This window comes from Triticum aestivum, chromosome 5D (genome assembly GCF_018294505.1).
Source record: "Triticum aestivum cultivar Chinese Spring chromosome 5D, IWGSC CS RefSeq v2.1, whole genome shotgun sequence".
NCBI classification, from domain to species: domain Eukaryota; kingdom Viridiplantae; phylum Streptophyta; class Magnoliopsida; order Poales; family Poaceae; genus Triticum; species Triticum aestivum.
This window is the reverse complement of record NC_057808.1, coordinates 439,592,508-439,607,826: the sequence shown is the minus strand read 5'-3', so window position 1 is coordinate 439,607,826 and position 15,319 is coordinate 439,592,508. Positions and strand designations below refer to the sequence as shown.

Below are 15,319 nucleotides of genomic sequence, written 5' to 3'. Positions count from 1 at the left end.
TGGCGCCGGCGTGGCGGGGGCTACACAAAAGGGTTACGGGTGTGAAATAGTTTCGCACCCAGTTCATTCTGTGAATTTATTTCGTTTCCAGGTCAAAATTGTCAAATTTGCCTCTACTACGCCGGTCTGAGCCGTTCCTGGCTCACGTACAAACAAACAGCCACCAGTCTGCCCTTCATAAATGCGTCTTCCGTCCTGGCCCACACACCCAAGGACGAATCTCAACAGGGGCGGAGGAAAGGGCAAACTTTTCTTTCTGGAGGCTGTATGTATTGATGCAGGCTAGGAATAGAGTTCCGTAAAGATGACATATTTGGTTCCTTGACCATGATCGTCCTGCCCATTTTATGGAGTACTCCCTCCGTTCCTAAATACTTGTCTTTCTAGGCATTTCAACAAGTGACTACATACGGAGTAAAATAAGTGGATCTACACTTTAAAATATGTCTACATACATCCGTATGTGATAGTCATTTGAAATGCCTAGAAAGACAAGTATTTAGGAACGGAGGGAGTATATGTTTTGCAGTGTTTAACCTCTTTAATGGAAAACAAACATCCAATCAAACAAATCTGCATATCAAAGTAGCTAAGCCGACAAAGGGTATCATAGATCATCGTGACGCCAAACAGAGCCTATGTCCTCCAATTATATGTTCCACAGTTGCAGGTGCACTTAAATGCAAATCCTGAATTTTAGTTCATGCAGCAAATCACTGGAACGCAACAGCCAGCACACCAGAGGACACCAGAAATGCTTCATGATTACGAATCAAACCAAACAGTTTCGACATTCCCTTGCCATGGCAAGTCCGAAGCCAAACCCACTAGATCACACAAGGACTCCGGCAAAGGGTATCATAAACACTGGCCATTAAACTGACAAGACATCTTACTGCAGCAGTTTCTCCTTGAATACGCAATGGACAGAATATTACGAACTCTGAAGCTCATACAAGACTCTACGCCATATGACCCGTCTAAAAGGTCAATCAGTTCCATCCAAAGTCCGAGCGCTGCATGGTAAAGAAAAAAGGTTAATTAGAGTTCATATAATTAGCATCTAGCATAGAAAGGAAGCCACTATGGAAGCTAACACGACGACTACGAGTTCAAATGACAGATGGACATTTACATGATCTACTCTTGATGCAAAATCATGCAACCATTGAGCATGTTCTTGTGCAGGATGGACCTAACAAACAGCAGAATTGCAATGAGAACATTATGATGTCTAATGAAGACCAACGAATGAGCAGTAGACGACAAATAATGTCTGCTTGCCTTTGAATACTGGAACTTGAGGCAGAAGCGGGAACTTGGGGATGGACAACTTTGACTCCACGATGGAAGCAATGTCGGCGCTCAGCTTCTTGTTCACATCAGGGTTCAGCCCTCCGATGGAAACCAGCTCACCGTAGGCTGCAGGCTCCTGGGTACCTCCGAATGCCATGGGCACTAAACCTTTGAGAACAACCATCATATACTGTCGGAAGCACTCAAGTTAGTATCTGAGTGATAAAGGCGATGAGAAAGAACTTTGGTATACCTGCTACTCGGTCAGCTAAAAACGAGAAAACTGTCGCAGCCTAATTTTCAGTGCTTCAACGGTCTGACATTGTATACAATCATATCATATCTCCAATCTACATAATGACACACTAACTAAGAGCTTCATTATAATTGGCTCCGGTATCATAAATATAAATAACCAGACAAGTCATTTTGACCTTAACAATGTCTGATATAACAAAAGTAGCTATTCATTTTCATGTTAAAATCGATGTATTGCTACACTTAAAATCAACTAACCCAACTACAGTTAGCATTCCAAAATAATAGTCCAGTATATTTAGAAACAAGGAAATGACCTGTATTTCTGTAAAAACATAAGCAAATAAAAGTTCTGAAGAGTTAAATCCGAGCTGTCCAGATTTACAACCGATTAATGGTACTGTGTATATTTTATAATTTTCCAATACATGAGGTTCTGAATTAGCAATTATAGAGGAACACACAGAAAATGGACATATCTTGTTGATATGAAATACCTCTACATTTGAAAGACAAGCAGAGAAAGTAAACATGTATTTCTGGAAAGACTTTCAGATATTGCCTCCCAAAGCAGAATCTCTAAAACAGAATAAACCGTTTCACCCTAGCCTTGCTATAGACACTAACCTGTATTTTCCAAACGTACATATTCAGTATGGTAAGTTTACTTCAGTGAAGCAAGGTAACTAAGGTCTGGCTACAATGGTTCAACTATCTATTTTGATATGGTTATTTTGATAACGATTTCCCAATTAAACTAATTTCTGTCCAAACTTGTGCAGATGAGACGAAAGCAGAGTCACAGGGAACATTTACAGTTCAACAGCGGGGGGAGCTTGGGTTCACACCTTTTTGTCCAACCAGGGGCTTCTCGGTTGACTCTGGCAGTCGATTGCGCCGACCTAGTCGGAGATGCATCCGGACGCCGGCGAAAACCATCTCATCTGGCCGTCGCCGCCGACTGTTGACCGCAACCAGACCCAGGATTGGAGTCCGCAGGAACGGCATGGTCGGCTTCGCTGTTCCGCAACAAGAGTAGAGGTACTGGATCTGAGTGCTCAAAACTGCCGCTGAACTCCTCACGCAGCGGGAACCTGAAAAAGACGGCAATGGCCGACGCCAAGGCCCGTTTGTTAGCTTTCTTCTACACATACAGCAGCTAGCAAAACAAATCTCAAAACCTTGTAGATCTGCATGAACTAACCTGGCGACTGCATCGAGCAGGAACTCAAACAGCATGATCCATTTTTCCCGTTGCCGCCGGTGCAGAACGAGCGCCACTAGATGAAGGGGATAGTGATGTTTGGGGAGGAAGAGAGGGGCGGCGAGGGTTTCCAGAATGAACGCCTTATCTGATCCGTGGCTCGGTTGAAATGCCGACGTTCTGGTCCACGGACCAGAGAGCCCGCCCGCAAACGCCGTCCCACCCCATACGATTTGGGCCCACGTCAGATCCACTGTTTCGTACCGTACGTCCCTTTTTCTATATTTCGAGTCAGATGTGTCAGCGTGAATTGTTCAGATCCCGAGCCTGGAATTGACGCCGATGATTTCGGGAGCAGCTGGGCTCGGGCACCGAATCGCCGCTCCCATTCATTTCCTTCCTCCAGGATGATCCCATTACTGCAGAAGCTGAACCTCTTGGATTTCTTAAGAATAATGCTACCCTCATCGACCCTGTCATGAAACCCTATTGCCAGCATTGCAAACAAACAAGAAGACATAGCAAAGGAGAAGCTGTAGTCAGGTACCATCCCCATGTTTTTGTAAATGAATCCTTTGCTTCAGGCAGGTATTACTTTTGTAACTGCCCATCTCTGAAACATCATGAATTCTGTGGATCGTGAGCTTTCTATGCACAAGTTCTCTATACTGTTTTCAAAGCTCTATTTGAGTTGGAAGTAATTATTTACCAAGGTGATATATAAAGTGCGCAAGCCAATATACAGCCCAGAAATCCTTCACCGGGTTTATGAACAAGTAGTTGCGAGATGCGGTTAAGGTAGAAGTAATTAAGGTTAAGTCCCCATATGCTAGATTTATCAAAAGCCGGGGTTCAGTTCTATATATCATGGTGCACGGCTGAGCTGCACCTGCATTGGGATCAAACTGTCAGGCACTTATTGCTTTGAACGATTATTACTAGTTAGTGAGGTCTTACTTCTCTCGGACTCGCCATTCAGCTTGGCAACCTCTGCAGCAATATCAAATGCTGATTTTTCAGATCCAAGTATCGTCACACTCTTCCCTTCAACACATTCAGCCACATTATCCATGTATAAGAGTAGTCCATAGAGTGCAATGTTTTTCCGTTGAACAACTCAGGCCCTTTATCTGCTGGAAATTCTGGGTTTGGGGTCCCACTATGCCTTCTGATGCACAGTACCATAAAATCCACTTGGTGCTGGGTTTGGGGTCGAAACTGGCATGTAGAGTTAACTTTGCAAAAGCTTTGAGGTGATGCTGCATACTTTATATCCAGGTTGCATAAGGACTGCTCCAGTAAATCTAAAGAAAGTCACTTACAGGTTACAGCCATAAGTATGAGCACCTAATTTATTGACTCAATGGCATGCTGCCACATCAAACTGCTCACCCATAGTGGAAGCTCTTAGTTGCCCATTAGTGATGGTTCAGTAAGTATTGGTTGGTTTGGTTTCAGAGGTGAGCATCATCTAGCTGGACAGTTAATATTTTCAGAGCAGTCTTTTGGACCCATCACGCTCTTTTTAATAGGCGATTACCATATTCGGTGGTGATGGTCACACTTGGTTGAAGGAGGGAATCCCTGGAAAGAGACAATTCATATGTCACAGTAGAGTAGCTAAGATCCGGGTATAGAGCGGGCACCATTTTTGTTCTTAGGATGTTAATTCTGAATAATGTTGGGAATCAGTTGACAAGTCTGCTCAGTTTTTAATTTGATGACATGTCTGGTTGCACATAGTTCATGACGAAATTTACATGAAGCATATCATCATCTTTTGAAACTAATACTGATAATGGTTTGCTCGTTGGAAGCAGTCCTGGGAGGACAGTAACATGTACTGTATGATTTAACAGCTGACTTGCTGCACCAATACATAGGAACAGGCACCGGACCTAGGTTCAACCGAAGAGCTTATTCTACGACATTTAGTTTGTACAACAGCCAACACAGAATCGAATGGCAATATTTCTGTTTCATTTAAGAGCGGCGATGGCGCGACAGATCTCATATGTCACTTCTTCAGGTTGATATCCTTGTAATCTGATGGAACATATGGCAACAGCCAATCTGCAAAGAACCCTTTCTTCCTCCTGGGTTCACACCCCATGTCCTGGCACAACTGGTCATTGTACCAGATGTGGAGAGCTCCAACGCAAGATCGACGGAAGTATTCACGAGAGTACCTCTTCATGTATTCATCCCATTCCTTTATATCCATCTCCATAGATTTTATGCTAGGCAACTGAAATACCCCATCAAGGAAATGTGCCAACCATTTGGAGCGCATGTCGAATGTGTGCAGGTTTGCTATGCTCTCAGAGTAGCCGATGATCGCCAGCTGTGGGATCCTAGGATGCACGCATTGCCTGCCCAGTTCACAAAAACAACTGTGAGCTTCTGCATATATACAGACAACCAAACAAGCATGTTTAAGAGAAGGGCAAGCTAAACCTGTAAAGAGGAATAATACTGGATGGTGGGCCAGTCACAATGTCTCTGAACAGGGATGATGTGAACATCTCCTTTAGCTTTTGGTCTCCCTTGTATCCGGTGGCCAATATGACAACGTCGCTCTTTATCGGCGCGGAATCACCTTCGACAATCACACCTTGTTTGCAGAAACTGAAGCTCTTTGCTTTCTTGAGAACAATGCTTCCTTGATCGACCATGTCATAGAATTTGTCTGGCAATATTGCAACCAAGCAAGAGCTGATAGCCTGGAAGAAACTGTGGTCTGGCACCATGCCGTGCTTATCCATGGGCACCGCCCATCTATAGTAGCTCTCGACAAACTTCGAGAACAGCCATCTCTGATCAGATAGGTGTATATTCAGGTTAAATACATGCATTAACACAAATTGATGATCTGTATTTACTTGGGAGACTAGTCTGGTATAAGTAGGAACTACTAGTGGCTAGTGGCCCTTACCAAGGGTGATAAGAAGGTAGCAAGAATGCTAAGGAGCAGCCCCTCTCCTGGCTTGTGTACAAGGAGCTCCGAGAAGCGGTTGAGGTAGAAGAACGCAATGGGAACGCCCCAAGCGTAGTAGTCGGGTATGATCCATCTCTTCGTTCGACATATTATTGTGCATGGATACTTGGCTCCTGAGTGCAACAACAATGAACAAAATTAAGATATATCTGACCTCAGTGTGGAACCTATTTTATTTATCTAAGTGGCCGTATGCATCCACCTGATGCAGAGGCCGGGGAATCACCCCTTTTCCAAAAAAAAAATCTGACCTCAGTGCTCTGAACCCTTCTTCCTTTTGATCACTCTGCAGTGAAGAGTTGCAGGAAAGCTAGAGGTCTCACCGTTTGTGTTTGCGCACTCTGCGGCGATGTCAAGAGCAGATTTCTGGTAGCCAACGACGGTGACGAGCTTGCCCCTGATGAGTTCAGTGGCCTTTGCGGTGCCCATGTCGGAGTAGTCCATGGAGTGGATTACCGTGCTGTCGAACTTCTCCGGCCCTTTGTCGGGAGGGAATGTGGGTATATTTGGGATGCCACTGAATCTCCCGGTGCACAGGATCACAAAATCCGCAACATGTGTCTGGAAATGGATATTTGTGAGTTGACATCAGAGCCAAGAATCAGCTGTTGCCAATGTTCAGCATGAACTGAAGTGTTAGCTCATATAAGTCGGTACTGATAAATAAATTGGTTGTCTATATAAGTATATTTGCTGATAAATTGTCTATATATGTATTTTTTTGAGGGGTCTATGTAAGTATATACTATGTCTTGGTGACCTGCTTGGTTGGATATACATAGCCAGTATGATCTGTTCAAGTGTTGATGCAGACATGTTTGCTCACCGTTAGCTATTGTTGTGAGCTACAGTACAATCTACACTTCCTTTCTTTGAGAATCTGCAACCTTTTTTGTTTTGGAGAACGACAGCAAATATCCAGTGATGGGCTCATGGATGACACTGTACTGGAGTGGAATACGAGCCACACAAATTTCGCTGTCGTACTAGTGTTCTTAGTCTTACCTCGACGTCGCCGGCACCCTGCTGCTGCACGGTGAGCCGCCACTGGCCGCGGCCATCCCCGTACGCCGACCCGTCGCCGGCCCACCGATCCCACGCCAGGACCTCCTCCTCACGGACCCCAGCGTACTCCATCGCCGTCACGCGGCAGCCGAACCTGACGCGCTCCAGCACGCCGAACCGCGCCGCGTAGGAGCGCAGGTACGCCGTGGCCTGGGCGTGGTCCGGGAACACCTGGGCGACCTCCGGCGGCCAGGGGAAGTCGGAGAACTCGTAGAGCGTGCGCGGCGTCTGCAGTCGCGTGGACGCCAGCGCGCGCGCCCACACGCCGCCGATGGCGTCCGAGGACTCGAAGACGACCGGCTGGAGGCCGCGCTCCAGCGCGTGCTTGCACGCCGCCAGGCCGCTCGCGCCGGCGCCGACGATGGCCACCCTCTTCCGTGTCTTCTCCATGACGGGGTGCGCTACGTGTCGACTGGCTGGCTAGCGTGTGATATATGGGCTGCTTGTGAGGAGTGGGGGAGGTGATGTAGAGGAGAGCGTGGTTGGGTTCAGCTGGATTTGGACTTTGCAGGTCACATGCTTTGGGCGTGTATGCATGCCACTCGAGTGAGCTAATGCTAGTAGGCTCCTAGCTTAGGTGTGACGCGGCATCACGCAAATGGGTGTGGTTAGCCTTTTCTAGAACTGTCAGTTTAGCATTTGCTCTGAGAGTGCTAGGCAGGAGTAGTGGTTACAGCAGGTCTTCGTTTTGCGCTAGTACTAATTTTCGTGCAGATTCCGGAAAAAGGTCGTCAAATCTACCTTAGCTTATCCTATCTCTTCGTCGAGAAGATGCAGGAGAAATGTGCAAAAGATGATAGCGATGGTCGCCGATCAGGAAAAATATGCATCGTGGAGCGAAGAAAAGCCTCGATCGACACGCGGTGAATCAAGCTTCCTTTTTCTTTCCGGATGATTACTCAACTCATAGTATTCATGCAATCAGCAAAAGCTTAGCTCAATGACAACATCCGCCCAGAACCAATCCAGATCATGGTTCTGCCTTTTGTTTTTCTTAAAAAAACATTTAATCTATTCATCAACGGTTAAGATAGTACAAAAAACACTATAAGTAAAAACCTAAATGCTAGAAAGTGCATCTGCACTTTTCACGCTCAAAAACCGATCGACGCAACAAACTGATCCCTGATTTGGAAAACTGACCATCCACCCATTCTATATATGGAATTTTTTTTTCACTGTAGTATGTTGATATTCTCCACCTCGTTCGACTGTCCGTGTGAACCTAGCAATGTAACGTGCATTAATTCTGGTACAAGAAAATTCAAAAAGCTATAACTTTCAAACTGCGTGCCGGAATTACGATCCGTTTTCACAGTTGGGTTCCTCGTGACAAGCTCTTCAAAACTAGATCCCATATGAACATGTTTTGGTGAATTTTTTTCCAAAAGCAACTTTGATGCTAGACGAGGCAAGTTTAGTTCTAAACATGAGCAACTTTGATGCTAGAAGAATTGCACCAATGTATAAGTGAATTTCGCCGAGTAGCCTCCTACTTAGTTGTGTGCAATAGTGTAATAGATGGTTACCATGATTGCTAAGTTGCGTACATAAAAAACTAAGTTGTACATAGTTTCGTTGCCTATCATACTGTGAAAGTTGCTCACTGTAAAGTGGGAAGTTTTCTAACATGGTTTCCAAATTGTCTACCTCAGAAACCAAGTTGCCTACGTCGCTACGAAGTTGTCTACGGGTGATCCCTAATTGCCTAATATACTATGAAAGTTGTTCATCAGAGGACCTAAGATGCCAACACTACTGAGTGTGCGGTTGTTGGCTAGCCAGGTCGCGGGTGTTAGATAAGAAGTTGCATAGGAGGTAACCAAAAGTTTCATAGGGGGCAGATCAGACAATTGCCCACAAACCTACATAAATTCTTAATTTTTAGTTAAGTTGCCTGTAAAAATCATTGAAATCTTCAGATATAACGATGAAAACACAAATGAGTTGGCTAGCCAGGTCGCGACAAGCTCTTCAAAACTAAACCACATGGATATGTTTCTTTAAAAAAATTCAAAGCAACTTTTATGCTAGATGATGCAACTTTAGTGCCAAATAGAAGCAACTTCACTACATTAAAAATAACTAATTACCAAGAATAAGCAACTAACTAATAATACATAAAAAACTTTGAAACAGAGGTAGATAATATCACATCACCGTCATAGCAACTTTCATTCTACAAGAGGCAACTTTAGTTCTAAAAGCAGACAACTTCACTACATTTCGTGTCCTAGTTATTTTTGTCTATAAATTGGCTGTGTGCATCAAGAGATGCAGAGGCCGGGGGTATTCCTCCTTTTCAAAAAAAGTCAATCCTAACTTCCTCACTGGTACTTCTAACTTGCCTATTGATCATGCTCGTATGTCGTTGTTTCTAAATTGCCATAATACTATGAAGTCATCTACCAGTGATGCTCCTGTGTCTGCTATTGCTAGTTATGGTAGACCAACATGATGATGAATCTAAACCACTTCAGAGTGTTTGTAGGCAACTTAGAAAAACAATGATAAATAACTTCATAATATAAGCAACTATTTTTGTAAAGTTAGGCAACCGAGCAGCAATTGTAGGCAACTAATTGCCAATAGCGGCAACTAGGCATCAATAGTAGGCAGTTTATAGCATTTATAGGCAATTGAATATTAACTATAAGCAACTGACCATCAACAATAGGCAATTGAGCAACCATGACACGCAAATTGGGACAATCATAGCAAAATTCATAGATACACATAGTGTAGCGAAGTTGCTTTGTATATAGCACTAAAGAAGCCTTATGTTTTTTAATGATTTTCTCGGTTTTACACAAACCAACTTAATAGTTAGTCCTACTAGGCCAAAAATAAGAAGTTGCTTTCCTGTAGAACTATAATTGCCTACATTGCACCCAAAGTTGCTCTAAAAAAAGTTTGACGAAACCTACTGATATGGGATCTAGTTTTGAAGAACTCGTCGTGAGAAACCTGACGGTGAAAACAGAATTGAATTTCGATGCTTGAATCAAAAGTTATGGCTTTTACTACTTTTGAAACCCCAAATAAATGCACTCGGGGACAAGATCTAGGCTGATTCTAGCAGTATCCATGTGCGCTACGGGATATGGCTAAGCAATTTCCTTTTCTAGTCTAGCAGCTGGACACAAGGACACATACTTACTATATATGGCAGTGCCTCTAAACAACGAACGAGCGCAGCGCCGCTCCCTAGCCACATTCAAGTAAAAATTATATTCAGGTCCGTAGATCAAATAGCGATGGCTACAAGCACTGGAACGAGCCGAAGGCGCACTACCATCATCGCCCCTTCCTCGTCGGAGCCGGACGAACATTGTTGTAGTAAACAATCGGGAAGTCGTCGTCCTAAGACCCCATAGGACCAGCGCACCAGAACAGCAACCGCCGCCGATGAAGAGAAGCGTAGATCAGAAGGATCCAATCTATAGACACATAGACGTAGACAAACGAAGACCGGATCCAGTCGGATCCACCGAAGACAAACACCGACCGGATCCCACGAGATCCGTCAGAGACAAACCTCCACACGCCTTCTGATATCACTTGAAACATCACCGGGACAGAGGCTAGGCGGGGAGGACCTTATTCCATCTTCAAGAAGCCGCCGCTGCCCAGGGGTGGAGCCAAAAAATGTGGTCATTGGGTTCACTCCAGGGCAACATTCCGTATAGCTTTATTTTGGTTTGCCAAAGTATGTACCAACTCTCAAAAAATTTCCTTATTTTTTAACTTGTCTGGCTCGTCATGGCCTCGGAAAGTTTAGCCTTAATGCAACAAGTATCTCACCGAATCAATGAAAACATTAAGCCAGATTCGATTTTGATTTTTTGTATGATCAGTTTGCTTATCAAGAGCAACCTGAATTGACTGAACTTGATTCATCAAAGCAACACATCTTTTTACTATTACATTAGAAAGCTAATTACACTACCCTTACCCTCATGAGTATATAGTCTGTTTTTCTTGTTCCAACCGTTCTAGCCGTTAGTTGCAAATGCACCAGCCCCACCTTGTCCCTCGTCGTATTCTTTGAAAAGGTAGCAAAAGAAGGCCTGATTCACTTTATCATTATACTCAAGTCAAGGACCATACTCATCAACAATCTGGATTAAATCTCCATTGACTATCTCCTATCTCCCTCAGTGGGTAATCAAAATTAGACGATGGCCTATAAGGCCCCCTCGTTAAATATTTGCGCCTTCTCTCATCTTGCTTCTTTGGATTTCTTGTGTACTCCAAAATTCTCATCCGATCATCTGGATCATAAGGCGATTCATCTAAGTTAATTTCTGTATGAATGGCTTCGGGAGACTTAACTGCAGTGACATTCGATGCACTTTGTCTCGGTCTAATGGGTGACCTCGATGTGCCTGTATCATTATCTTGATCTAGTAACCGAGTTCCCTTTGAAAAATACAGTTCCATAGACTAGATCGATCAAAATGCATGAATTTCTTTAGAAGACTAGGGCAAAACAATCACTGTTGTATTGCGCTATTAGGTCAGATAGAACATAGACAAGAGAAAGAGAAGATGTGGCAATGTAATCTAATTATCTCCGGCCGCCTGCTTGCCCCTGTCATGCGGCGGCGGCCGAGTCGCCAAGCAACACGAAGAGGTGAGATGGGAGTCGAAGAAACGAATAGACGAATGATGAAAAAAGAGAACAGACAATAGATGAGGCGTGCCACGAGTGGCTGCATGTTTGCGTGACTCACGGTTTAGGCATGTGAATGGATTAGTGGGCTGTCGCCTTTTTGGGCCCTTTGTTCCACGTGAGGTGTACTTGTTGGGGCCGGACAAAATATTTTACTGGGTTCACATCATGTAAATATACACACACATACACACACACTATTCGTCACCCTGGGTGAGAAATAGTTATTCTTCACCCACCTCTGTTTTAACATCTATGCACCGTAATTTTACGTTTCATAAATTTTGTCTTATTTTAGACATAGAAAGAGAACATAAGAAAACCTATAAACGTCGTAAAAAATATTTTATGATACGCAAATTATAAATGTAAAAATATAGTGTAAAATGTACATAAAATATAAATTTTGACCTATATTTTTTTGTTATGCCAAATTTTATGCAGTAAAACAATACGAATGTAACTATTTGTATTTCAAATGTAATTTATATTTATGAAATGATCGTAAAAATACCTCGGGTGAAGAATAACTTATTCTGCACCCTGGTGATGAATAACTTATTCTGCACCCTGGGTGATGAATAATAACACTATATATATATCTTTTTGCAAAAATGTCCCTCTGTTTCTTTGAAATAAACCCGCAGTCCCTGTTTAACTGGCACTATGGAAAACATTTTGTTTTTGCTTTAAAACCCCTGCATTTGTTAGAAATTATGCCTGCGGCCCTTATCTCTTATTGGATTGGCTCACCACTGCGATAAAGGCTGATCACACTGGAGGCCTCGGCAGGAAGACTCGAGGCGGTGTCGGGCGCGACGGGAAGCTAGCCGGAGCGCACGGACGGCGGGGGCTCGTGCAGTAGGCAAAGACTGACGGGGAAGTTCAGAGGGGCGGGGGCTCGAACCAGCGACTTCACCTCCTAACCCGATTGAGCACGGTATGCCTGTGCTAGAAATAAGATTTGCTACCAAATTAAAATAGTCCCACCTCGCCCTTTTTCATCAAATGACACCAATTTATATACAATCGCGAGTTGTCTGGAAATCAGCAAGCTGACTAGAGAATCAACAAGCAGATGAATTTATAGACTATTTGAGCCATTAAAAGAGGAAAATAAGACACCAAATTGGTGTGCTGGTGGCTGCAAATCAGCAAACAGAGAGAGAGAGAGAGAGAGAGAGAGAGAGAGAGCAGAGGGCGAAAGAGGAACACCAAAGTTAAGATCCATGGCGAACGAGCACATGACAAGGCGAGGATGCAGTAACAAGGCGGCGGGGCCGCCGTTACGAGAGTGAGTGGCCGCAGAGGAGCCGGTCATCTCCGTCATGGGAGACTCCCCGGTGGCGTGCGGGGTGTGTAGCATGCGCTATGGCCGGTGGAGTGGGGGTTCCCATCTGCCCGCGCCATGGCCGGGTGGAGCGAGGATCCCGGCGGTGGTGGAGCTTGGGAGGGGGGATCCTGGCAGCGGTGGGGGTGTAGACGGCAGCGGCAGTAGGCGTAGGTGGCAGCGGCGGCGTGTCCCAGAGCAGCGGGAGGTCGGGATTGGAAATACACGTGATGGCCTATGGGGAATACACGGAGTATATGGACGCATAATGAGAAAATGTAATATATTTTTTATGCAAAAAAGACATTGGAAATGAAATATAATCTTCCAAATCATACAATCTCGATAATAAAAATACGTATCAAAATCATAAGAATTCAAATCTTTTGATAATTTATAAAATACTTTAAATGAATTATTAAACTCTCGAAGAGTGTGTAAGGGCATCTTCAACGCCGACCCTCAAAGCACCCGCAACCGTTTGGACCGCCGGTCCCGACGTGTTTTGCCATCCAATATGAGCTTGTATCGGTTCGCCGACCGGTCTGAATCTACTTTTTATGAGAAAACGGAAACAAACTCGGCGCAAGGACTTTGCGCGCGTCCGGATAGCTGCCGGGCACGATTATGACTGCCCTGGCCCAACCAAAATCCACTCCCTCATCCGCGTCCCTTCTCGTCCGAAACGTTCAACGCCGCTCCAGAGCACCGGTGCCGCATGCATGTTGGCTCAGAACGACATGAACATGAACTCTCGCCGACACTTCTATTTTGTTTACTCTGTTTATGTCACTTCTATTTTGTTTACTCTGTTTATGTCCTCACGAACTCATACTGACAAAACTGAAAAGGAAACAAACACCATACATAGGCGGATTGATCACGGTTCATATGTGTGCATAATAAACCATCGATGCCAAAACACACACATTCACGTGTCATGACAATAGTCTTTAGTTGATCTCAATAAAGCTATTGTTACGTGTGAAGAAACTTTTATTGTCTGATAGTAGTACAATAATTAACCTGATCTACAATGTCGTAACATTTTTCTGCTTCCCAAATTGTATCCATGAAAAACAGGACACTATCGACACATGCACCGTCATTAATTAAATCAGTCATACTTATTTGAAACTATGTATAGGTATACCACAATACAAAAATATTATTTAAACAAAAGAATATAGTAAACAAAAGTAACCTACTTTATGAACTACCTTACTTTCTTGAACAAAGGTAATTACAGAAGTTGTTATATCCTACCACCATGATTTTAAGACATTAATAATTCTATGTATGATAGCGTTAACTTTACTTAGTGATAATCATCTAAAAGGAGAATAAAGCAAATTACATCTAATTATGAACTGTGGCGCAACAGACTATGCAAATATGCAATTGCAATGAAGAATCATACATATATCGTAATAGAACAGAAGGTTAGGACATCTATACAACAAGGATTTCACGATCAGCGACAAAAGCATGCATGCATGGACGTCGGACGAAGTATACCATATTTTTATTGTCTGATGTTAGTAACTCAAAATAAGCACTACATGTAGAATATTTTTGTTATTAGTATGGTAGCCTAAAGATAAGGTTGTTCACCCGATTAGTTGATTAGGATTCATGTCACAAGTTTCGAACTAGCGCCCCAAAGAATCCTATTGTTAATTGATCCACCATTTATGTCATCATCAAACTTATCCTCTACTTGGCCAACCTAATTAATGATAATTGGCGTTTTCTTCGCAGCAAAGCACATCATTTTTTTTCTCCCGGTGCAACGCACGGGCATGTTTAAATCATGGTGAACCATATATATAACGTACCAAGCAAATTCCATTGGGTTCAAGTGAACCCAATAGCTCTATGCTGGCTCGGCCGCTGCCACCGCATTGTCTTCCTGAGCATGCACAAACCCTAACAAAATTCAGAAAAGCACCTAAAAACGAAGCCCTCGCGCCGGCAAGGCCGGGATCCACCGCGCCTCCATGGTAGGAGAGGAGTCGGACTGGAGACGGCGTCGGCGAGAGGCAGGGAAACCCTAGATAAGAGTTCTGCAGGAGGAGGCAGGAGCGAAGCAGAGTTATGGTTCTGCCTTTTGATTTGGCAAAACTAGCTAAGCTATCGCTGACTTTGTTTTGAGAGTGGATTTACATGAATAATACAAGAATCACAAAGACCCATTAGGTGCTTGATCTCTCTAACTAACGATGAATGTATCGATCTGTCCAAATCCCTCGCTTGGATCAGTTTGACTCCAATGATAGAATCCCAGCACAACCATGATAGAATCAGGCTTCCAACGTGCCAGCGGTTTCAGGACACGGACAATACGGCTGAGGACATGTATTCCGACTAAATATCTCCGTACCAAAATATAAATGTTTTGGTAGGCCGTCTTATATTTGGTATAATATATGTGTTGCTAGTGAAATACCAAACAAAATAAACAAAAACAGATGGGTCTGACTATGAAATCAT

At 43.7% G+C, this 15,319-nt stretch overlaps 1 protein-coding gene and 1 long non-coding RNA gene across 2 annotated transcripts; both read right to left on the bottom strand.

Moving 5' to 3' along the window:
- Positions 1 to 620: 620 nt before the first annotated feature.
- LOC123122511 (uncharacterized) lies at positions 621 to 1,201 on the bottom strand. The gene is made up of 2 exons (XR_006460244.1): positions 1,136 to 1,201; positions 621 to 1,016 (listed from the first exon to the last, which is right to left on the bottom strand). It is a non-coding gene; the product is annotated as an uncharacterized lncRNA (long non-coding RNA).
- Positions 1,202 to 4,450: 3,249 nt separating this feature from the next.
- On the bottom strand, positions 4,451 to 7,304 carry LOC123122510 (probable flavin-containing monooxygenase 1). Its single transcript, XM_044542709.1, has 5 exons — positions 6,762 to 7,304; positions 6,080 to 6,317; positions 5,694 to 5,869; positions 5,216 to 5,574; positions 4,451 to 5,130 (listed from the first exon to the last, which is right to left on the bottom strand). Exons 1-5 carry the CDS (start codon positions 7,209 to 7,211, stop codon positions 4,776 to 4,778), a joined length of 1,578 nt encoding a protein of 525 aa, XP_044398644.1. The 5' UTR covers positions 7,212 to 7,304; the 3' UTR covers positions 4,451 to 4,775.
- Positions 7,305 to 15,319: the final 8,015 nt, after the last annotated feature.

Coding starts and splice junctions, on each gene's coding strand:
- LOC123122510 (XM_044542709.1), bottom strand. CDS start 7,211: ATGGAGAAGACACGGAAGAGGGTGGCCATCGTCGGCGCCGGCGCGAGC. Junction 6,318..6,761: donor AGGGTGCCGGCGACGTCGAG/GTAAGACTAAGA, acceptor ATCCATTTCCAG/ACACATGTTGCGGATTTTGT. Junction 5,870..6,079: donor AGAGTGCGCAAACACAAACG/GTGAGACCTCTA, acceptor TGTTGCACTCAG/GAGCCAAGTATCCATGCACA.